The 25278-nt window shown below is 37.3% G+C and overlaps 1 protein-coding gene across 1 annotated transcript in view; it reads left to right on the forward strand.

The window, feature by feature from the left end:
* Positions 1 to 25278, forward strand: part of pelo (pelota mRNA surveillance and ribosome rescue factor) — a 495594-nt gene that overhangs the window by 228677 nt on the left and 241639 nt on the right. The window contains exon 6 of the mRNA XM_089088867.1: positions 7152 to 7292. Within this exon, the coding sequence (XP_088944993.1) occupies positions 7152 to 7292 (141 nt within the window). The remainder of the gene's footprint in view (positions 1 to 7151; positions 7293 to 25278) is intronic.

The following is a 25278-nucleotide window of genomic DNA, read 5'->3' on the forward strand; positions in this document are numbered from 1 at the left end:
CAGCTGAAACTCGACAAATTACTGAAAGTCTGGCTGTCTTCCAAACCAAGACGTTTGAATTTTTGGCTGAAGGTTTATAGCTGTATGCTCTTCTTCTTTTTTTTAATCTGTGTATTTTAATTTAAATTTGCCAATTTTTCACTTCTGAAATCTTTTTGTATGTAAATCATGTTTTATCACTTTTCTCTTAATATATTGCTTCATTCTTCACTACGTCACCATGTCATTGTTCATATGCTTCTTATGGAAAAAAGAACTAAGCAGCGATTCTTCCTCAGATTATATGATTCTTTAGGCTGAATTGTGATCCCAAAATTCGTATTAGAAATGGACATTATGTTAATTAGCGGTAAAAACAGTCGGTATAAATGATCAGGCAATCGGTAAAATCAATCACTCCTCCCCCCCCCCCAACATTTTGGCTAGTAACGCCCGTGCATAAGGCTTACCAACTCTAGAATACAAGGTAAGTTATTATTAGTAGCATTTATCGATAATAAACCCAAAATACTAGAAACATAAAAAAAAACTTCTCAAAACGCCATCCACTTTCTACACAAGACCAGCCAAACAACAACTAAATGACGTTTATACATCGAAGTAAATGCATCATAAATTATTACTTTAACAACCATTCAGCACAAATAACTATAAAACCACAAATAACTGTAAAATTTGTTTGGCTGCTCCAACCGCCCCTCTCCTTATTCAAACCCTTGGACCCTTGCATAAGTAGCCTACATAAGTAGCATTGATGGTATTTCTAAACCCCATTTCTTTTGAATAAACAAAACAGTATAGTGGTAAAATTCATTTCATAACAACTTTCTTGACAGCAAGTACTTCAAGCAGTCTCTAAGTATCTAGACTACTCTACTTGAGACAGTTTTTACCAAACGTTCATTTTTATAAAAAATTTGTATACCACTAAAGTATATGTTAAAATCTCCAAGGATAATACAATATGGTAAAAAAAAAAATTTATTTTATCTATTAACGAGATAGAGTTCTAATGGTGCTTTTATGATGCAAATTAGAATATCGTAAAGCATCGTTTGAGTAGTACTTGAGCAGCTGAAGAGAAAACAAGGTAATACATAAAGAAGTGCATGAATAGATATAGGTTTGAATAGTGAAATTAATTTTTGTCGAAAGGATCTAGAAAAAGTTTTTCAGTTTCTTTCTAGGGGACCCATGTCCCCAAACTTTTTTTTACATTAGAGTCCCCGTGGCCCAGGAAATGATGAGTGTATGTTTTAAGTCGATCAGAGAAAAAGTATTTTAAGTCTTTTTCGGGGGACCCAATATTTTTCTCCTTTTTTTTTAGCATTGGGGTCTTCTTGGCCCTAGTACTTACGTACAGTTGACTCTCATTAACTCTGACTTCACGGGACCAAGATTTTTCTTCGAGTTTTATAAAGTTCGAATTATGCCTACTTCGAGTTCTAGAGGCCATTCTACATAAAATTCGACTTATAATGGTAACGCATCATAGAGGTGAGCCAAATGAAAATTTGAGTTACAGAGGTAAAAAAAAATCCTAAATTGACTCCCTACAGCCACTACAAACTTAAGAATAACTTTATTAGTGTAGTGTAGACTTGGCTTTCAAATGTCAATAATAAAGTTATTTTGCTAGGAAATAGACGCCTGAACATTAACAGAATCTGATTCAAAAATATGTAAAACAAAATCAACACATATCAAAGTTTACACGTTACAACACCTGCATACCGGCATTGCGACTTACAGAGGTCCGTTGCAGAAATTTCGAGATACGGAGGTAAACTTTGACTTGTGGGGGTAAAGTGAAAATTAAATGACGACTCATCTATGAATTTTGAGTTATAGAGGTAATTTTCGGGTCACGTCGACTTACAGAGGTAAAATGTAACCGCAAAATTATTTCGAATTATGTATGGTTTTTTCTTCGACTTTTACAGGTTTTTCCTAGGGGATTGAAAATAATTCGAGATATCGAGAATTTCGAGTTATCGAGGTTTGAGTTATCGACAGTCGACTGTATACAAGTCTTGGCTGATCAGAAAAAAGCTTTTGGTCCTTTTTGGGAGACTCTGTCCCCCAAACTATAATAAACAAAACTCAAAAGAACAGAAATTACAATAAATAACCCGGTCAAACTCAAAACGAGCAAAATTTAACATGAGTAGTATTGACAACCCCCATTCCTTTTCAAAACAGGAGCATAATTTGCATTTTACTGGAAAAAAAACAAATCACCGTAAATTGTCAGTTTAATCTAATTGCCTATACTGATATTTATTCCTTAAGGTTTTAACAATTTTTTATTTATTAAAGTGAAAAAAGTGAAAGCATTTTAAATGTATTTTGTTTTCAGTAAAGTGCAAATTATGTTTTGATCTCGAGAAGGCATAGGGATTGTCAGCCCTACTCACGTCAATTTTTGCTCGTTTTGAGTTTGACTGGGTTATTTATTGTAATTTCTGTTCGTTTTGAGTTTCATTTATTTATTAATGGTAATTTGGGGTAGTTTTACGCTTGGAAGGCTATTCTGCACTAGTGGAGATCTTTACTTTTCTTTGAAAAACTTGTTTTATGGAAAAAGTCTTTAAATTAATTTCTGTTCGTTTTTTAATGACATTCATGGTCAAAGAAGTCTTTTCATGGAAAAAAATTATATTTGATATCTTTCGATTTTTATTGTATAAGAATCAATTGTTTGGCTTTCTATTTGTATGCTGGAGAAACATTTTCAACAATTTTTAATCCTGACACAAGTAGTAATATTTAATTTAAGTTTATACCTCCTCAAGTTGACCTAAAAATAAAATTATAAAAGTATCATTCAAAAAGTATCATATCAAAAAGTATCATTCCCAAAAAATTCTATATATTTTCTTTGACAACCTGGATGCACTTACAGTCTTTTGATTCATTTAAATTGTAAGAGCAGAAATAGTACTAGTAGTAGCCTCGAAAGTTTCAAATTAATATCGCTTGTCGTTCTCGATATATTGCTGTGATTTCTTATTGGCAACCCTACACACAACGCCTTTTGATTTAGTTTTAAAGCAACATCTAAATTTAAAGCATAATGGGTCAATTGCATAATTGTGGGGGGTTGACATACCCAATATCCCTAGAGACACGGTTTCTGGAGTGTTCTACTATGCTAAACAAAATACCTGTCTCAAAATGTTGATTGGATATGTTTGGAAAATGAATGGTCTTGGGAGGAGGGCTGCTTGCCCTTCAATTTCTTTTTATCGTTAAAAAGGCCGCTAGAACTTTTAATTTTGAATCCAATTAGCTCCTTTACAAGTTCCAATGATCTTTTTAGCTCTTATAGAGCGGCGCTGCCTGTGACATTGCTTATATGCTCTTTTGAAAACCTGCATGGATATAGTTTTTTTTTCGTTTAATTGAACTTCCAATAAACGTTCCCATAAAGTTTCACCTTAATACCCTTAGCGTCATTAGTTACACTGACTGTAGTGGGAGTTTTAATAGTATCCGTACTGCCTTTTGGTGTTTTCAAGGCCTGGACGTTTCAGCTTAATACAATTAGACGTTAGTATGACGTTGCTGATATATCCTTTTGATAACTTGTATATTTATATACCTTTGTGATTTTCATTTTATTTTATTTTTTATTTATTAATCCACATAACGGTAAGCTAAAAAGCTTGTCGTACAAGCTGTCGTTCATCTAAAGGATCTTAGCTTAGGCTACAAGTAGTTGCAATAGAAGAAGTAGTTGAACGAAAAGCAGTAGTAATAACAGTAAATGTAGCAGCGGTAGTAGCAGTAGTAGTAGCATACACATATTTCCTTTTGGTCATTTGATCTTCCCGTTTAAGTATTCTCTGAAAGCTCCAACTTAATACCCAAATCCATTCTTGAGATACGCTGTTTTGACAATTTACATGCACATAGTGTCTTTTGATTTAATTCAAATCCCTCCTCAATAGTTTAAATGAAGTACTGTGGTTGTAGAAGTAGTTTTGGATGTAGTAGTAGTTTTGGATGCAGTAGTAGTAGTGGTTGTTGTAGTAGTAGTAGTAGCAGCGCAAAAATATTACCTTTTTAGTCAATTGATCATCTTCCTTATCATTTCCTGAAAGTTCCAAATTAATATACTCAGTCATTCTTGAGTTGCACCCTTTTGGCAGCCCGAATACATGTAACGTATTTTGATTTAGTTCAACACTCCCCTGAACCTTCTCTGAAAGGCTTACCTGAATGGCCTTTTTTTTGTTAAGTAAAGGTCAAAAATGCATACCTTTTTCAATAACATATGGTATATGCAAACAATGAACAAATTACCTAACTTACAGCCCTCGTTCTGGTGGCGGTGAGGCAGTTGACGTCCCCAAAGACATAATTACAGGATGTCTCAACAATGCTGAAGAAAGTAGACGTCTCAAAATTTTGATTGATTGGAAAATGATGGTCGTAGGAGAGGTTAGAGCTGGTTGCCCTCAATTCACTTTTGACTCTTAAAAAGAGCACTATAATTTCCAATAAAATAGTCCCTATTCAAAGTTTATACGTCCACCCATTCCGTAATAACCCGATTTGCTCTCGCGTCATAACTTGGAGCCCTTTGCCCCTAGGTTCTGGGGGGCTATTTCAACCCCGAAGGCCTTTTTTATATGATCTTTGGATTATTTTGAACAAAATGGTTAACTCAAAAATTCTACCGGATGAATTTAGGGAAAAGAAGAGGGTGGTGGGGCTAGTTGCCCTACTATCACTTTTGATTCTTAGAAAGGACACTAGGACTTCCGGTTTCCAATTGAATGAACCACATCCGAAGTTTATGCGACCACCATTTCCATAAGAACCTCTAAGGTTAACAATGGGGAACTAATATAGCTTATAGCTCTTGCCCTGAGGACCGTGAGGGGAAGGGGGTTGTCATCCCCAATGACATGATTACTGGACTGGACCTTTCAAATATGCTTAACAAAATGGCTATCTCAAAATTTTCATTGGATGTGTTTGGGAAAATAATGGGCGAGGGGGGGGGACTGATTGCCCTCCAACCACGTTCGACTATTAAAAAGCCACTAGAACTTGCAATTTCCAATCCAGTGATACCCCTCTAAAGTTTGTGTGACCACCCTTTTCATAAAAACCTTATATGCCCCGGGGCATAACTTGCAACCCCTGCCCTGAGGGCTTGGGGGGGGGGGGTAATCTTCAAAGACATAATTGCTGGACCTTTCAACTACGCTGAACAAAATAGCTATATCAAATTTTGATTGGATGTATTTGCGAAAATGATACGCGAGGAGGGGGGCTGGTTGCCCTCCAATCACTTTCGACTGGTAGGATGGGCAATAGAACTTGCAATTTCCAATCGAATAAGCCGATTTCAAAGTTTCTTCGACAACTCCTTCTATACGAAGTGCCCTGGTCTAAAAAGAATAATACATTGCGCTCACATCGCTCTTTACTTCGGCAGCGTAATCGCGCTGCCTATGATCTTTGGAGTATTTTTGAACAAATGGCTATCTCAAAGTTTCTATCAGATGTATATCGGGAAAATACAACGTATTGGGGGGGGGATTAGCTGCCCTCTGATCACTTTTACTCTTAAAATGGGCACTAGAACTTCTGATTACCATTTCAATAAGCCCTATTGGGGGTGTTTACGACCACCCTTTCTATAAAAACCCTTATATGCCCCTAGGGTATAACTTACAACCCTTGTCCTGAGGGCTGTTCTTGGGCGAGGTTGTCATCCATAAAGACATAAATTTCGGACCTTTCAACTACGGTGAACAAAATGGTTATCTGAAAATTTTGATTGGATGTGTTCGGGGAAATGGTGGGCATGGGAGAGGGATTAGTTGCCTTCCAATCTTTTTCGACTTTTAAAAGGGTACTAGTCCTTTCAATATTCAATCGAGTGAGCCCCTTTTGAAGATTTACAGCAACTCCTTCTATACGAGGTGCGAAGTATACGAAGTCTAAAAAAAAGTAACACATTGTGCCCACATCGCTCTTTACTTAGGCAGTGCTAGTGTACTGCCTAGGATAAATTCTGTTGTAAACATTCCGTAATTTGCGTAATTCACTGCCCGTGCCCCATGGACTTTGAGGTTATGTCTTGGATTGAGGTATTTACTGGACCTTTTGGCTATTCTGAAAAAAATGGTTATCTAATAATTGTAATCCATGTTATAGGGGGTCAGCGAGGCGGATCGCAAAAAAGGCGTGAGAGGGGGAGTGGTTGCCTTTCAGTCGCTTTTGAACCCTTAAAGGGCACTAGAACTTTCAATTTCCAATCGAATGAGCTTTACGACTACCCCTTCTGAACTAAGTGGCCGGAGGAAATAAGGAAATTATGGAGAAGTGATATACTGACAGCATATGGCTCTTTACTAAGGCAACCCTTGAGCTTTACGTCGGATCTACATTTTTTTCGAAAAAAAAAGAATGATATGCACCGTTTTAGTTTCGATACTACGATGGCAACAAATTTATTCTGCCGTGCTCCTATCGTCGGTCACAGACACGAGGTCAAATTTACCGAGAAAAATTTGTACTGCAAAAGCTCTTTGCCCTTTTTCCATATCGGCACTAGCTTGACAACAAAATCTTCATGTCTAATAATCATCCTGTCTCCCTTAACTGAAGTTTAAAATGAAATGGATTTCAAGGGAAAGAAAATTGGAATATTAGCTAATCTTGCGGAAGGAGCTTTATATTACAAAATGTTGAGCAAAAAATTGATATTTTTTTTAGATTTCAAGGAAAAAGATGAATTGCTCTTCACTTGAATATTACCTAGATATCTTTTACAGTGATTCAAGAAACTTTACGCAAGAGTTCGCGATAATGAACTGCAAGATTAGCAAGAAAGTAGCGGCGCGTGCTAATAGTAACCAAAACTCCAAATAAAGTACTTTCGACAACAATATATAGGCCTACGCGAAATATAACACAAAACAAAGAAATATCTTTTTTTCGGTTTTTTATCGATGAGTTTTTTAGTAAGTTATTTTTTTTCTTTGTTTTGTATTATATTATGAAATATTCGCTTAGTTTGCATTCACTGTGCTTTGACTGTCTTCAAAAATTTACCCATAATCGTGTAAAACTTGTCCTAATTTTTTCTAAGAAGATAAAATAATTTTAATCTTTTTCCTTAATTTTAGACTGCCGATTTGGCTGCAGTACTGATGCAAGAAGGACTGGCTAATATTTGTTTGGTTACTAAATCTATGACAAGTGTCAGAGCTAAAATCGAGACAACAATACCACAAAAACAAAAAGGAAATGCATCTCAAAGAGAAAAGGTAAGTGATTGTGTTAAGTGCATAAATATGACTGATTTAAGGCTGCTTATTGACAAGCCAGGAGAATTCACATTATCTTTCACAGTAGAACCTAATTGTTTCGCGTTTAATTGTAAGTAGTTTTTAGTCCCTAGTCCTAGCTAAGCATGGTTACATCCTTTTTTCTAAGGGGAGTACAGTAGGGCATTTAACAATCGAAAATTAAAACGGAACTAAAAGAACGATCCTGCTGATCTATTACTATTCTGCATTTCTTAGAAAAATTATAACAGAGGTTTAAAAAAAATAACAGGTATTTGGATAGCTGTTTTCTGTCTCTTTCGCTAAATCTATATTTAACCAGAATTGAGTGCCAAATCCATATTTAACCAGCAAATTGAGTGCCACTTCTCAGGTCTAAGGCAAGACTAAACACGGCTACGACCCCTGTCAAAGCGCACAGGAAAATAGAAGATTCTCACCACAATCATCCCCCATCCTTGAACCAAATTTTAGTCATATGCCTTCCAGTTGTTCACTACCCACCTCCCTTCCGCACTGGAATTCTGGATATGGCCCTGACAACCGCTTCCCCACTTCGAATTTCTTCTCGTGATGATACTTATTAAAATAAGAGAAGCTGTAGATCAAGTTATGAGAGAAGAACAGTATGGTTTTAAGAAGGGGACACACCGATCGAATTCTCGCTTTTAGATTAATAATTGAGAAATAGCTGAATCGTCGGACCCCTTGAGTCGTCAGTTTATGGATTATGAGTAGCCATTTGGTACAGCTGATAAAAAGTCCTTAAAGAAGGTCCTATCTTTGTATGGCATACCAGATAAATACATTAAAGTGATTAGTATTACGTACGAGAATAATATTGAGATGATTAGGGTAGGAAGTGAGGCTAGTAGCCGGCTTGTTGCGGAATCAGAAGTTAATCAGGGTTGAGTTCTATTCTTGATTATATGGACTGTTTTGATGGTCTCTGTCCCAAAAAAAAACACGGCAAAAGCTACAGGGGACTTTGGTGTCAAATGAGAAGCTTAAACTCTCCTAGACCTAGATCATTCAAATGATTCAATTATCCTAGAAAAAAATGTTTGCGAAATGGTTGAATTTGTGCATGTTTTGAGAGTCCACGGTGTAAGAACAGGGTTTGAAATTGGTGTTAAACAATACTGAATCACCTATCAGAGGCAACGCTGTAGCGTTGCCTATAGTAAAGGCCATACGGCTCCAATGTTTTTTAATTAGTTTTTTCCTGAGGCACTCCATATGGAAGGGGTTGTCGTAGAAACTTCAAAGGGGTCTTATTCGATTGGCAGTTGAGGGTTCTAGTGCTCTTTTTAACATTCAAAAGTGATTGGAAGGCACCTCGCCCCCCCCCCCCACGCCCATCATTCCCCCCACAACAACCAAACAAAAATTTTAGATAGCCAATTTGTTCAGAGTAGTTTATTTACAGATATAAAATATACTTTTTAGGAGGACACACCACCACAACCCACAGTGAAAGGGTTTTAAGTTATACCCTGGGGGCATATAAGGTTCTTATAGAAGGTGTTGTCGTAGAAGCTTCAAAACAGGCTCATTCGATTGGAAACTAAAATGGCTAGTGCCCTTTTTAATAGTCGAAAGTGATTGGAGTGCAACTAGCCCCCCCCCCCACGCCCATCATTTCCCCAAACACATACAATCAAAATTTTGACATAACCATTTTGTTCAGCGTAGTTGATTTCCAGATAGAAAATAAGTTTTTGAGGAGGACACTCCCCCACAACCTTCAGAGCAAGGGTTTTAAGTTATGCCCTGGACTCATATAAGGTTTTTATAGAAGGTGTTGTCTTAGAAACTTCAAAAAGGCTCATTCGATTGGAAATTCAAAGGGATAGTGCCCTTTTTAACAGTCGAAAGTGATTGGAGGGGAACTAGCCACCCCCCCCCGCCCATCATTGCCCCCAACACATCCCATCAAAATTTTGAGATAGCCATTTTGTTCCGCGTAGTTGATTTTCAGATAGAACATACGTTTTTGAGGAGGACAATCCCCCACAACCCTCGTAGCTAGTGTTTTAAATTTTACCATTGGATTATATCAGGTTTTTTATAGAAGGCGCTGTTATATAAAATTTAAAACAGCTGATTCGTTTTGAAATTCATTGGTATAGTTGCATTTTTTTTTCTCGAAATTGTTTTTAGGCTAAAGAGCCCCACCCCGCCCACGCCCATCATTTTCCCAAATACATACGATCAATATTTTCAGATAGCCATTTTGTTCAGCATACATGATTTACAGATAGAAAATATAATTTTGAGGAGGACAATCCCCCACAACCCACAGGACAAGGGTTTTAAGTTATGCCCTGGGGGCATATAAGGTTTTTATAGAAGGCGTTGTCGTAGAAACTTCAAAACAGGCTCATTCAATTGGAAATTAAAGGGCTAGTGCCCTTTTTAATAGTCAAAAGTGATTGGAGTGCAACTAGTCCCCCCACCCACGCCCATCATTTCCCCAAACACATCTAATCAAAATTTTGAGATAGCCATTTTGTTCAGCGTAGTTGATTTCCAGACAGAAAATATATTTTTGAGGAGGACACTCCCCCACTACCCTCAGTGCAAGGGTTTTAAGGTTTTTATAGAAGGTGTTGTCGTAGAAACTTCAACAAAGGCTCATTCGATTGGAAATTCAAAGGGATAGTGCCTTTTTTAATAGTCAAAAGTGGTTGGAGGGCACTTGCCCCCCCCCACGCTCATCATTCCGCCAAACACATCCAATCAAAATTTTGAGATAGCCATTTTGTTCAGCGTAGTTGATTTCCAGATAGAAAATATGTTTTTGAGGAGGACACTCCCCCACAACCTTTAGGGCAAGAGTTTTAAGTTATGCCCTGCCCCCCCCCCACGCCCATTATTTCCCCAAACACATCCAATCAAAATTTTGAGATATCCATTTTAATCAGCATAGCTTATTTCCAGATAGAAATTATGTTTTTGAGGGGGATACTCCCCCACAACCTTCAGGGCCCGGGTTGTAAGTTATGCCCTGGGGGAATATAAGGTTTATAGAGAAGGAGTTGTCGTAGAAACTTCAAAAACGCTCATTCAATTAGAAATTCAAAGGGATAGCGCCCTTTTTTATAGTCGAACGTGAATGGAGGGCAACTAGCCCCCCCCCGTCGCCCATAATTCCCCCAAACACATCCAATCAAAATTTTGAGATAGTCATTTTGTGCAGCGTAGTTGATTTTCACATAGAAAATATGTTTTGAGGAGGACACTCCCCCCCCCCCAACCCTCAGGGCAAGGGTTTTAAGTTATGCCCTGGGTGCGTATAAGGTTTTTATAGAAGACGTTGTCGTAGAGACTTCAAAAAAGGCTCATTCGATTTGAAATTCATCGGGCTAGTGCCCTTTTCAATAGTCGAAAGTGATTAGAGGACTAGCCCCCCCCCACGCTCATCATTCCGCCAAACACATCCAATCAAAATTTTGAGATAGCCATTTTGTTCAGCGTAGTTGATTTTCAGATAGAAAATAGGTTTTTGAGGAGGACAATCCCCCACAACCCTCAGGGCAAGGGTTTTAAGTTATGCCCTGGGTGCATATAAGGTTTTTATAGAAGGCGTTGTCCTAGAAACTTCAAAAAAGGCTCATTCGATTAGAAATTCATAGGGCTAGTTCCCTTTTTAATAGTCGAAAGTGATTGGAGGGCAACTTTCCCCCCCCCCCCCCTACGCCTATCATTCCCCCAAACCCATCCAATCAAAATTGTGAGATATCTAATTTGTTCAGCGTAGTAGCTTTTCAGGTTGACAAGGTGTTCTTGAGGACGACAATCCCCCACAACCCTCAAGGCAAGGGTTGTAAGTTATGCCCTGGGGGCATCTATGGTTTTATAGAAGGCGTTGTCGTAGAAACTTCAAAAAAGGCTCATTTGATTGGAAATTAAATGGCTTGTGCCCATGTTAGTCGTCGAAAGTGATTGGAGTGCAACGAGCCCCCCCCCCCCACGTCCATCATTTCCCCAAACAAATCTAATCAAAATTTTGAGATAGCCATTTTGTTCAGCGTAGTTGATTTCCAGACAGAAAATATATTTTTGAGGAGGACACTCCCCCACTACCCTCAGTGCAAGGGTTTTAAGTTATGCCCTGGGGTATATAAGGTTTTTATAGAAGGTGTTGCCTCAGAAACTTCAAAACAGGCTCATTCGATTGGAAATTAAAGGGCTAGTGCCCTTTTTAGTAGTCGAAAGTGATTGGAGTGCAACTAGCCCCCCCCCCCCACTCCCATCATTTCCCCAAACACATCCAATCAAAATTTTGAGATATCCATTTTGTTCAGCGTAGTTGATTTCCAGATAGTAAATATGTTTTTGAGGAGGATACTCCCCCACAACCTTCAGGGCAAGGGTTTTAAGTTATGCCCTGGAGGCATATAAGGTTTTTATAGAAGGCGTTGTCGTAGAAACTTCAAAAACGCTCATTCGATTAGAAATTCAAAGGGATAGCGCCCTTTTTAATAGTCGAACGTGATTGGAGGGCAACTTGCCCCCCCTCGCCCATCATTCCCCCAAACACATCCAATCAAGATTTTGAGACAGTCATTTTGTTCAGCGTAGTTGATTTTCAGAAAGAAAATATGTTTTTGAGGAGGACAATCCCCCACAACCCTCAGGGCAAGGGTTTTAAGTTATGCCCTGGCTGCATATAAGGTTTTATAGAAGACGTTGTCGTAGAAACTTCAAAAAAGGCTCATTCGATTAGAAATTCATAGGGCTAGTGCCCTTTTTAATAGTCGAAAGTGATTAGAGGACTAGCCCCCCCCACGCTCATCATTCCGCCAAACACATCCAATCAAAATTTTGAGATAGCCATTTTGTTCAGCGTAGTTGATTTCCAGATAGAAAATATGTTTTTGAGGAGGACACTCCCCCACAACCTTCAGGGCAAGATTTTTAAGTTATGCCCTGGGGGCATATAAGGTTTTTATAGAAGGCATTGTCATAGAAACTTCAAAAAGGCTCACTCGATTGGAAATTCAAAGGGCGAGTGCCCTTTATAATAGTCAAAAGTCATTGGAGGGCAACTAGCCCCCCCCCTCGCCCATCATTCCCCAAACACATCCAATCAAAATTTTGAGATAGCCATTTTGTTCAGCGTAGTTGATTTTTTGATAGAAAATATGTTTTTGAGGAAGACAATCCCCCACAACCCTCAGGGCAAGGGTATTAAGTTATGCCTTGGGGGCGTATAAGGTTTTTATAGAAGGCGTTGTCGTAGAAACTTCAAAAAAAGCTTGGTAGATTAGAAAGTCATAGGGCTAGTGCCCTTTTCAATAGTCGAAAGTGATTGGAGTGCAACTAGCCCCCCCCCACGCCCATCATTTCCCCAAACACATCCAATCAAAATTTTGAGATAGCCATTTTGTTCAGCGTAGTTGATTTCCAGATAGAAAATATATTTTTGAGGAAGACACTCCCCCACTTCCCTCAGGGCAAGGGTTTTAAGTTATGCCCTGGGGGCTTATAAGGTTTTTATAGAAGGTGCTGTCGTAGAAACTTCAAAACAGGCTCGTTCGATTGGAAATTAAAGGGCTAGAGCCCTTTTTAGTAGTCGAAAGTGATTGGAGTGCAACTAGCTCCCCCCCCGCCCACGTCCATCATTTCCCCAAACACATCCAATCAAAATTTTGAGATAGCCATTTTGTTCAGCGTAATTGATTTCCAGATAGAAAATATGTTTTTGAGGAAGACACTTTCCCACAACCTTCAGGGCAAGGGTTTTAAGTTATGCCCTGGAGGCATATAAGGTTTTTTATAGAAGGCGTTGTCGTAGAAACTTCAAAAAGGCTCATTCGATTGGAAATTCAAAGGGATAGCACCCTTTTTAATACTCGAAAGTGATTGAAGGGCAACTAGCCCCCTCCCCTCGCCCATCATTCCCCCAAACACATCCAATCAAAATTTTGAGATAGCCATTTTGTTCAGCGTAGTTGATTTTCAAATAGAAAATACGTTTTTGAGGAGAACAATCCCCCACAACCCTCGGCAAGGGTTTTAAGTTATGCCCTGGGGGCATATAAGGTTTTTATAGAAGGCGTTGTCGTACAAACTTCAAAAAAGGCTCATTCGATTAGACATTCATAGGGCTAGTGCCCTTTTTAATAGTCGAAAGTGATTAGAGGACTAGCACCCCCCCCCCCCTCCTACGCCCATCATTCCCCCAAACACATCCAATAAAAAATTTTAAGATAGCCATTTTGTTCAGCGTAGTTGATTTCCAGACAGAAAATATATTTTTGAGGAAGACACTCCCCCACATCCCTCAGGGCAAGGATTATAGGATATGCCCCGGGGGCATATAAGGTTTTTAAAGAAGGTGTTGTAGTAGAAACTTCAATACAAGCTCATTAGGTTGAGAATTCAAAGGGCTAGTGCCCTTTCTATAGTCAAAAGTGATTGGAGGGCAACTATTCCCCCCCCCACCCATCATTCCCCCAAAGCACATCCAAACAAAATTTTGAGATAGCCATTTTGTTCAGCGTAGTTGATTTCCAGATAGAAAATATGTTTTTGAGGAGAACAATCCCCCACAACCCTTAAGGCAAGGGTTTTGAGTTATGCCCTGGGGGCATATAAGGTTCTGGTAGAAGGCGTTGCCTTAGAAACTTCAAAAAAGGCTCATTTGATTGGACATTCAAAGGGTTAGTGCCATTTTTAATAGTCGAAAGTGATTGGAGGGCAACTAGCCCCCCCCCCCCATGCCCCTCAGTCCCCCAAACACATCCAATCCAAATTTTGTGATAGCCATTTTGTTCAGCGTAGTTGATTTTCACATAGAAAATATGATTTTGAGGGGGACACTCTTCTACAACCCTGAGGGCAAGGGTTTTAAGTTATGCCCTGGGGGCATATAAGGTTTTTGTAGAAGGCGTTGTCGTAGATACTTCAAAAAAGGCTCATTTGATTGGAAATTCAAAGGACTAGTGCCCTTTTTAATAGTCGAAAGTGATTGGAGGGCAACTAGCCCCCCCCCCACGCCCATCATTCCCCCAAACACACCCAATTAAAATTTTGAGATATCCATTTTGGTCAACGTAGTTGATTTTCAGATAGAAAACATGTTTTTGAGGAGGACACTCCCCTACAACCCTCAAGGCAAGGGTTTTAAGTTATACCCTGGGGGCATCTAAGGTTATTATAGAAGGCATTGTCGTAGAAACTTCAGAAAAGACTCATTGGATTGGAAATTCAAAGGGCTAGTGCCCTTTTATATAGTCGAAAGTGATTGGAGGGCAACTAGCCCCCCCCCACGCCCATCATTCCCCCAAACACATCCAATGAAAATTTTGAGATAGCCATTTTGTTCAGCGTAGTTGATTTCCAGATAGAAAATATGTTTTTGAGGAGAACAATCCCCCACAACCCTTAAGGCAAGGGTTTTGAGTTATGCCCTGGGGGCATATAAGGTTGTGGTAGAAGGCGTTGCCTTAGAAACTTCAAAAAAGGCTCATTCGATTGGAAATTCAAAGGGTTAGTGCCCTTTTTAATAGTCACAAGTGATTGGAGGGCAACTAGCCCCCCCCCCCATGCCCATCATTCCCCCAAACACATCCAATAAAAATTTTGAAATAGCCATTTGTTCAGCGTAGTGGATTTTCACATAGAAAATATGTTTTTGAGGGGGACACTCTTCTACAACCCTTAGGGCAAGGGTTTTAAGTTATGCCCTGGGGGCTTACAAGGTTTTTGTAGAAGACGTTGTCGTAGAAACTTCGAAAAAGGCTCATTTGACTGAAAATTCAAAGGGCTAGTGTCCTTTTTAATAGTCAAAAGTGATTGGAGGGCAACTAGCCCCCCCCCCACGCCCATCACTCCCCCAAACACACCCAATCAAAATTTTGAGATATCCATTTTGGTCAACGTAGTTGATTTTCAGATAGAAAACATGTTTTTGAGGAGGACACTCCCCTACAACCCTCAAGGCAAGGGTTTTAAGTTATACCCTGGGGGCATATAAGGTTTTTGTAGAAGGTGGTGTCGTAAAAACTTCAAAAAAGGTTCATTCGATTGGAAATTCAAAGGGCTAGTGCCCTTTTTAATAGTCGAAAGTGATTTGAGGGCAACTAACCCCCCTCCCACGCCCACCTTTTCCCCCCACACATCCAATCAAAATTTTGAGACCGCCATTTTATTAAACGTAGTTTTAAGGTCTATAAATTAAGTCTTTGAGAATGACAACTCCTCCACAGCCCTCAGGGCAAGGGTTGCAATTTAAGGATTCTCCGAATCCTTCATATTATTTTTTATGGAAGGGATACTCGTATAAACTTTAGAGAGAGCTCATTTGATTGGAAATTGAAAGTTCTTGTTTCTTTTTAAGTCAAAAGAGATTGGAGGGCAACTACCCCCCCCCCGCCTCCCTTCTCTAAATGTATCAGATAAAAATTTTGTTAAAAATAGTTGAAAGGTTAAGTAACAAAACTCTGGCGTCGACAAAACCCCCCGGGGCCCGGGGGCAGGAAAGGATTCTCGTATAAACTTCAGAGAGGGCTCATTTGATCGGAAATTGAAGTTCTAGTTCAGCCCTTACGAGTCAAAATCGATCGAAGGGCAAATATCCCCCCCACGCCCTTTTTCTCCACCCCTCCCTTTGAACTAATTCTATTTATACCTGAAGGCCCAATGAGAGTTAGAATGTTTTGGTATTAACACACACCTATTAGGCATCTGCTCTACTCCCTAACAAGGAAAGAAACAGAGAGTGTAAGGCAGCTGCGGATCCAGGGGAGGGCGAGGGGCGCCCCCACCCCTTACGTAGTCTAAAGTAATATAATTTACTTAATTAACGCAAGATTGCGTTACTTGAACTTGCTCCTAACGTAAGTTTCTGGCATTAACATATTTTGCGCCCCCCCCCCCTAAAAAATCCAGGATTCTCTCCGGGTGTAAGGGCACTAAAACTTGTATTTTGTAATGCAATGAATCCGGTTCTAAAGGTTATGCGACCTCCTCTTACACATAAAGTGCCCATGGAAAAATAAATAAATATTAATTCATTGAACCCTTATGGCTCTTTACTTAGATAACGCTATAGCATTTATTCTGACCTAAAAAGTTGAGTAGAAATTTCAGCTTCCATTTTTATGAATATCCTATATTATCTGAGGGGAATATGTTTGGGGAGCATATTCCACGGCTGGGAAATTTCTGCTGGGTGGAATTTAACGCGGGGGAATTATCAGCAGGAAAAGAAAATGTTCTTTGAGGGGGGAGGAATTTCCCAGGGGTGGGTTTTCCAAATGTGAATTATTCAGTGAGGGGACGACTAAAACCATTCGATGATATTCTAGATTTTACGTCTGAAAGTAACGGGAATAAAGAATCAACGGAAATGTCAGAGATAGCACTACAGGTTCCTTTAGACGATTTTGTTCGTTTCTTTTGAAAAAAGACATTTTCAAAAGACAGATTAATTTCATTTGTTTTACTTTCTCTGTGGCTGCTCAGTTATGCATGTGAGGGGGCAAATTCCCCCCCCCCACCACAGTCTCCGCTAAGGTTTCAGTTTTTATCTCAAGCCTTAAAAATGAACGCAATGTGATAAAAGTATAACTCAAAATAACATATATAGAATAATATATGCACATAACATGGAGCAATTAATCAAAATTGCATATTATGAGTTGAGGCTCACCCAAATGATGTGCCAGGGGGCTCACCATTCCACAATCTATGAAATCAATCCTGCAATAACTGAAAATATAAAGTATTTTTGAGTATTTTAATGTTTTCCACAACTCAAACAGTCCAACATTCTACAGCCCAATGAGTCTGTCTAATCTCCTAAATCGGGAACAGAGGAGATAAGTGAAGTTCTGCCCTGTTTTGGATGACCCTCCAACCTCACCCTCAACCTCTCCTACTGTCTACGCTAAAGTTTTCTTCCTTATGCCAACTACGGCACCCCCACCTCAAAGACAGCAACTAGTTAAAGCTTTGTACGTGAAGAAAGCTCGGTGTGCCAACTTCGGTTGTCTATTTTCTTGGTTACCACATCTGTCCCGAAGTGTGTACGAACTTGCACGGGTGCACAAAATCACATTATGGTTGATTCCGAAGAGCCAAGATCTCAACTCGAAAGCCAGTGAATCGGTCTAAGCCTACGTATCAGAGGAATTTTTTCAGTCCGATCAGTGTTGCCAATAACTGTCCACAAGTTTTTCAAGCTGTCTATTGTTCATATATAAGGTTTTTATCAAAGAGGTAATCGTATAGACTTTGAAAAAAGCCACCTTAGATTTAAATTTAAAGTTCAAGATCCTTTTTTTAAAGTCAAGAATAATCGAACAGTAAGCAACCCCCCCCCCATGTCATAAAAACTTGAAACTTTTTGCAATCAAAAACGAACGAAAATTAATTAAAAAAACTTTCCGAAAAATAAGTTTTTAAAAGAAAAGTAAAGGTAATTTTAAACTTAAGCTAATGATATATTAATACCTATTAAAATTCAAGCTCAAAACGACCAGAAATTACTATTAAAGAATAAATGAAACCCAAAACGAACATAAATTAAATAAACAATCATAGAAAAAAACATACAACAAGTAATAATATAAATGAATAAATAGATTTTAAAGCGAGTAATGCTTAGATTGAATATGAAAATCCAGCTTAAAATGAAGAAAAATAGTTTGCTATTAAAATATAAATGAAACTTAAAACGAACAGAAATTAAATAAACAATCAATGCGAACAAACATACAATATATATTAATGTAAATGAATAAATAAATGTTAAAACGAGTGAAACTTAAATTGAATATGCAAATCAAGTTTGAATCGAATAAAAATAACTACAAACAAGAGTTTGGGTATCGCCTCACTGCAGAAGCCTAAAACCTACTGCGTCATTGGCGCTTTACTGAAAACGAATTATATTACAAATGTTTTCTTTTGTACTTAATATTGAAAATAAATATTAAAATTACAGTAAAATTTAGAACTGATGAGCTTTCAGCTATTAATATGAGTACGCACCAAATATTCAGTTTAATTTATTAGTTATTTCCAAGATTTGTCAAGACAAATATAGTTTCACTACAAACAAAGTTTGGATACTGCCCCCTTCTTTAACTGCAAAAGCCTAAAGCCTGCCGCGTCATTGGCGCTTCACTGAAAACTAATTATATTACACAAATTTATTCTTTTCCAGTTCTTACAGCATTGAAAATGAAAATAAAAATTACAGTGAAAAAAATCTTGAACTGATGGATCTTTCAACAATTAATATCATTATATATCTAATATTCAATTTGAAATTTGTTCATACTTTTCAGGACTGTTCAAGACTCGTATAGTTTTCAGTAAGGCGCCAATGACGCAGTATGTTTTAGGCTTCTGTAGTTTGAACTTCAACAGTAGTTTGAAGTTTCTTGAATATCATTTTAAATTTACTATAGGACCATTGAAAGTAATATGTTCAGTATAAGTTCAATTCAAATATTTGAATTATAGCAGAAAAAGGGGAAGGCTAATTGAGTTTCGAGTATAAAAAGATAATTATGAAAATAAGGAAATATATTTTTACTTTGAAATAAGTTGAGCTTTCTTGTCTGCAAAATGATATAATGAATAATGAATACGCAGAAATTTATGTACAAAAATCATTTTCAACTTTTACAATCGCTTTTTTTAAATACATTTTTTGTGAGTTTCTGTAGGTAGAAAGTTTCTTAAGATGCTACCCTAACCTTAATAGTACTAACTGTGAAGATATTTTGCTTTCTGAATTCAATTTTTTTTTAATGAAGAACGAAAATCCTTTTGCGGGAACAACTTATGTTTTTGCGATGAACGTCATTTTTGTAATGAGACCCAAAAAGTGTTTCAAAAAAATTCTTCCCTGGATTTGCCATAAATTTGCTGCTTAAGCTGAATAACCAAGTAAGCAAATATATCGAACAAAAGAAGATGCCTGTAAGCGTATTTCAGTCCTTTACATACACGTAAAGGAACCAAAAGCTTCTCCAAAAAAGAGAATTTTCTAAAATGGTGCACATTTCAACTGGACTCAGAAATACTACACTTTAATAGTATGAATCACAGTTTATATAATTATCCAGTAAGCTTATCGCAGATCATTTCTGGTCTTCGTTCTCGGTGCGAACAAAAAGCTCCTCCCACTTCTTTCTTCACTTATGGATCAGTGTGTTTGCGTGTATCAATGAGAAATGGTTACAAAGTGCATTATTCGTAATAGCGGGTTTCCACTTGTTTCCGATTGTTTCGCGTCTGACTTGTCTACCCGTGAAAATATCTGATGCCGCTTATGTTTCTATCTGCAAAAACGTTCTCCGGAGCACTCGCACCCCGGTCCGGGTTTTTATAATGGGTGAGATAGGGAATAATCATACTGGATAATTATATAAACTGTGGTATGAATCGTGCTTCAAAAACTCCGGGTTTCTACAGTATTATTTAACAAATAGGATGTGATACCAATACTTTTTATCAAGCATTTAATAGTGTAACGTAGTGATTAAAGAGCGACTCAGCTAATCCTAAATTGTCAATCAAAAATAGACGTTTGATAAAAATTGCTAAGAATAGGGTTTTTATACAGATTCCAAATCATATAAGTTTCACTACGTTTAGTATCTACCCATCAAAGGCTCCAAGCCTCAGAAGAAAAAGGAATTTTGATGAATTAAGGGATTTGAAAACAGGGAGCCTGATTTTCGAAAAAGGGAGAAACACCCCCCAAAAAGTAAAAAAACCTTAATGTAAATTAGACCTTCAGATTCAGCCTATCAGAAAATCTTATTGTGGGGGTTATGCTCTCCTATCTGCACAAACGTGGAATTTATGTTTTTGCCAGAAGACTGATCACGGATGCGTTTCTATTTTTTTTTTTTTTTTTTTTTTTGTTCTAGTTTCCTTTTTAAGAGACCTTAAAGATTGGAGGGCAACTAGACCTCCTCCCAAGACCTAATTTGTCTCTTATTTTGTTTTCGAATGTTATGATTTGAGATCAATTTGACAAAAAAAAAAATCATCTTCTACTATCTACAAACGTATAATATTGCCTTTTCATTGGAAAAGGCACTTGTTTCATTTTAAAAAGTTGGGGAAACAACCGAAAGTGCAGTGTATGGGAATATGCTAACAAATTAATTTTATAAAAAGTGATTAAATATAAATATAAGCTTTTAAATCAGCCCTTAAACGGCTTTCTTTTGTTACAGTAGCCTTCTAGTTTCTGCTAGTCAGTAGGTGGTTTATAAAGCCCCGTCTTCAATATGGCTTTTTCAGGCAAAGTCGGCCGAGTAAAAACAGCTTTTTGCTCATTGGAAAACAAACGTTCCTGAAAAAAAATGTATAGTTTTGTGAAGTATGGATAATGAACTTTATGTTATACATTGAAATTTTTTCGTAGCTGTCAAGGTTGTTTGCAGTATTTTTTTAGAGGCGTCTATCTCCCCTAGAACGGTGATAATTAGAAATTATATTAAAAATAAGTTTTCATCTGAAACTAAGAAGTGACATTAAAACTTAATACAAGCATACATTATTCAGTATAAATAAAAAAGATCATGGCAGCATTGTTTCTGCATTAAATTTTAATCAAAAACGAACAAAGATTAATTTTAAAAAAACTAAGTTTTTCCGAGGGAAGTAAAGTGCGATGTTGAAACTTAGAACGGACAAAAATTATTACTTCACAGCATATTTAATATATATTTAATATAACTGGTGTAAATAAACCAACTAATTATGTTTCCCTATGCTTTTATGCTTATACAAAACTAGCGCTTTACTGAAAACACAAAATAATATAGGAGTTTTGGTACAGTAAAAGCAAACCAATTAAGGACAATTTTTATAGAATCAAACTATTATCAATCCCTTTAAGGATCAATCCCTTTCAGGGGCGAATCTCCAACATTTTTATCGGGGGGGGGGGCAAGAGAGATCCATATCCGGATCAAAGGTCCAGTCAAAGGCCATGGAATGTATAATAATTTTTTTCTTCACATTATTGGGAGGGGGCAACTGCCCCCCCCCTTGCCACCCCCAAACGACGCCCCTGATCCCTTTTAAGATAAAGCAACAATCCATTTTAGGGTTTTGTTTATTTTTTAAGTTTAATTTGGTATCACTTCTGCACAATGCGCAGAAGTGATACACTTCAGTCAGTTCAATGACTGGCTCTCGTTTTGATTCTTAAAAGGACATGTCATGATTAATTTGTACATATGTTTGAAGTAAGGCCATCTTGATAGAATTAGGACTATAGACTAGCTTTAGAATTTGTATCATAGTTTGAAATTCACTCTTGTATAGAGAGAAATAATCAGATTTCCAGAGTTCATATTGTGTCTTATTATATCTTCATTTCAAGTGATATTAAAGCATATTTCTTACAATTTAAGACTGTATATTACCGACTACTGGGATTATAGCTGGTGAGAGCAAAATGCTGCTCGATAAATCAATCCAATATTTCTGTATGCTGTTCAATTACTTCGCGATAATTAAAACATATTTAGTTTTACGCTTATGTTTTTAAGATAATTTTAAGTGTATACTAAAAGTTCCTAATGTCACAACTGGTGTAAGACTATGAAAAGCTTTATAGATTCGTTTAATGTAGTCAGGCTACATATTCATTTTTGTCTCTTAAATCAAAAATCCTGTTTTTTTACTTGGTTTTTGTGTTTTCAGTAAAGCACTACTTTTTTACTATCCTAAAGGTATAGGGAAATATAATTAGTCGGTTTATTTGTACTAGTTATATTAATATATAGTAAATATGCTGTGAAGTAATAATTTTTGTCCTTTTTAAGTTTCAACTTCGCTCTTTACTTCCCTCGGAAAAACTTTGTTTTTTTAAAAATTAATTATCAGTAAGGATGCAATGAACATGTAAAAATAGAATAGCCAGGGCGCTCGCTGTCTTCCGGCTTGAAACGGCATGAAACTTTAGTCCTAAGTCCTTAACACAAAGAAACCTTGTTGCAAAAAAAAAAATGCCCAAAAAGGGGCCCAGTAAACAGACAAATTTGTTTCTCTCCGAACTGCATGAAACGGTTAAATTACTCTTGCGTGTCTGTTCCCAGGGGATCTTAATGTACAAATAAATTAGGCTATGGGTAGGGGCTTCCTCGAAATGGACTAAAAGCTTTGTTTTTCAGATCATCTTGAAAATTGTATCCCTAAGTCTTCGCGTCAAGCTGAACCCATTGCACGGAAATTGAACATGTCTATGGGCTAGACTAAGGGAACCCCAATGCACAAAAAAAAAGAAAAAAAAATGTTGGTTCACCAGGAAAATTCATTTCTTAACCAAAGGAAACCCCATTGAAAATGATGCCCAAAACCCAGGTTAAAAATATTTTCTCCGAATATCTTAAAACTTACATCCGTGTGTCCTCGGGTCAAGTAAAACCTAATACAAATGAAAAAAAAATTATTGCTTCTGCCAGATCCCCCGAGTATCCCAAAAATAGGGTAAAAAATCCGCTTCAGTTAAACTTATGTCTCCAAGTCGTTGGGTTAAATTTACAAAATAAAATGAAAAAAAATATATTGCTTCACCTGAAAATGACCCGAAAAAGAACCAAAAAATCGTTTTTCCGAACATCCTGAGATTTATATCCATAAATCCATGAGTCAAAGGGACCCCAGTGCACAAAAAATAATAAAAAAACTAATTTACTTCAACCAAAAATAGGCCAAAAAGTTTTTTTCCAGATCGGCCAAGGATTCTGATTATTTTTAACCAGAACATATCAAAAGGAATTATTATGATATTTTAATCACTCAGGACTAAAAATTCGCCGAATCGTGATGCCCTAGAACGGGCCAATAAATTTCTTGGCTCTGATCAGCTGGAACGTTTAAGGTCCTGGGCTCAATGGACTCAAAATGCAGAAAAAAATTAAATCAATTTTGGCTGTATTGATTTTTAACGCTCCCAAATGGGCCTAAACCTATTTTCCTCCTTTATCGGCATGGTACTTTCCGGGCTAGTTACACTTGAATGAAGGCAAACCCATGAAGTACAAAATTTGCTTGTAACGATTTTTAACGCTGGTGACTGTTTTTTGGTGTAAGTCCAGGCGCCAAGACCTAAAAATGTGACACCTCCATGACACATCTGTTTCATGCAATCTGACAGCAGTTTCTAGTCATATCAAACCCGCTGATTACAATTATACCTGGGAATAGGTACCTCTGAGGGGTGCTTGACCCTTAAAAATGACCTGAAATATTAAATAGTACTATCTAGTGAATTGTACTTGCAGCCCAATACATTTTGGTCCTTTTATCTGCAACTCAACGTAACTGAGCAAAAATGTAAGTTAGTGAAAAAAAAAAAAAATTGAAAATTGAATAAACTGTCATAATTAGTTTATTGAAAAATCGTTTATAATCGTTAGTGGATATAGATCTAGATATAGACTTTCGATTTCAGGACTAGCACTGTTTCTTAAATTTGAAGGTCACAGGATACTATTGTATGACTCATATTCAGAGCAGCAGAAGTGCACTTAAGCTTCTCCAGGGCAGCTGCAATTACATCTGGATTTGATGGAGGGCTGGGTATGATAGGCAAATAGCCGATTCTTGACACAGGAATGTCTCGACTTCTGTTGCTACCGACCAATTCTTGACACAGGAATCTCTTGACTTCTGTTCTGACCGTAACCTAAGGTTTTTAAAATTAGTACCATTGCTGAGGGATATTTAAATAACAATGATAGATTATGATTTTTTTTCTTATATACCAAACTTTTTCATCTTTTTCAGTCTGTCTTTTCATGAAGAGCACCATGCACTTTTGGTGGTACTTAGCCTCAAGTCTCATTAATGGAGCATCTTTACACCTCATCCACAATTGAGGTTCCAAATCTTTTAGTCTTTCTACCTGCTTCTGAATTCTGCCTTTCTAGAGTTGTTATCTGCTTTACATTCATTTTCTTTTTTTTGTGCTGCCTTTTAAGCCACAAAAAAGACAGAATGACTTGTATTCAAAGTTCCCTTCATGTGAGTTACTGTCTCTACATAGTGTTTGCCACCTTTTAGTTGACAAGCACTGTGATTGAGTCTGGTTAGAAGACTCCTGATGACTTTTACAGGAATAGAATTTCTGGCAGCATACTCTGTGCCAGAACAAGTCTGTTTTAGAAAAGTTAGGCTTTGTAAAACTTTTTCTCAATGCCCTGTAGCCAAATGTACATGAACAGTTTGATGCCAAGAAGAATGTCTGTAACTTTATGTAAAGGAGCACTTCGCGTTTCCTGACACAATAGGCATGATTCTGGTTTAAATACTGCATTCTTTGGACTGTGCATCAGCTTCAGGCTTTTTGAAGCAAGTTGATCCATTCTTCTGAAATAAATATTGTTTCAATACTAGGCCTACTGGAGTATTTTAAATCTTTTCCTGTTACATGATATTGTAAGGTCACAATTTATGAAGAGAGAAGAATGTAACAGAAAAAGATATTTTGTAATGCTAGATTCATACATTCTTGCCACTTTTCAGGATACTAAGCCCCTTTTTTTACCATGTAGTGCCACTTGACAGAAATCAATTTTGTTTAAAAAAGAAAAGATTTGAATAAAATTTTACAGATTTATGAAAAAAGCTCAAAACAGATATGATTATTATAATTGGATAGAGTATTGATTTTTGAATCCAAATGGTATGTTTATTTCTTAGGCTGAGTTCCAATCCACCTACCATGGTAAGTTACCATAGTAAGCTCACAACTTGCAGAATAACATGGTAACAAGTGACCATAAGGTGACACCACTAGATTAATCTTAAGACAAGCATCACAATAAAGAATTAAACAAGATTTCATCATAATTTGCTGCTCTTGTGGAAGCAAATAAGTGAATCTAACACTTAATCTTGATCTATTCAATCTTGTAACATATGCACTGTAATTCTTCACTGTAATACAATATTCTTGCTTTGCAGTAAA

This window comes from Artemia sp. Qi Xiang Cuo, chromosome 5, assembly GCF_049724085.1.
Source record: "Artemia sp. Qi Xiang Cuo chromosome 5, ASM4972408v1, whole genome shotgun sequence".
Taxonomy (NCBI): Eukaryota; Metazoa; Arthropoda; class Branchiopoda; order Anostraca; family Artemiidae; genus Artemia; species Artemia sp. Qi Xiang Cuo.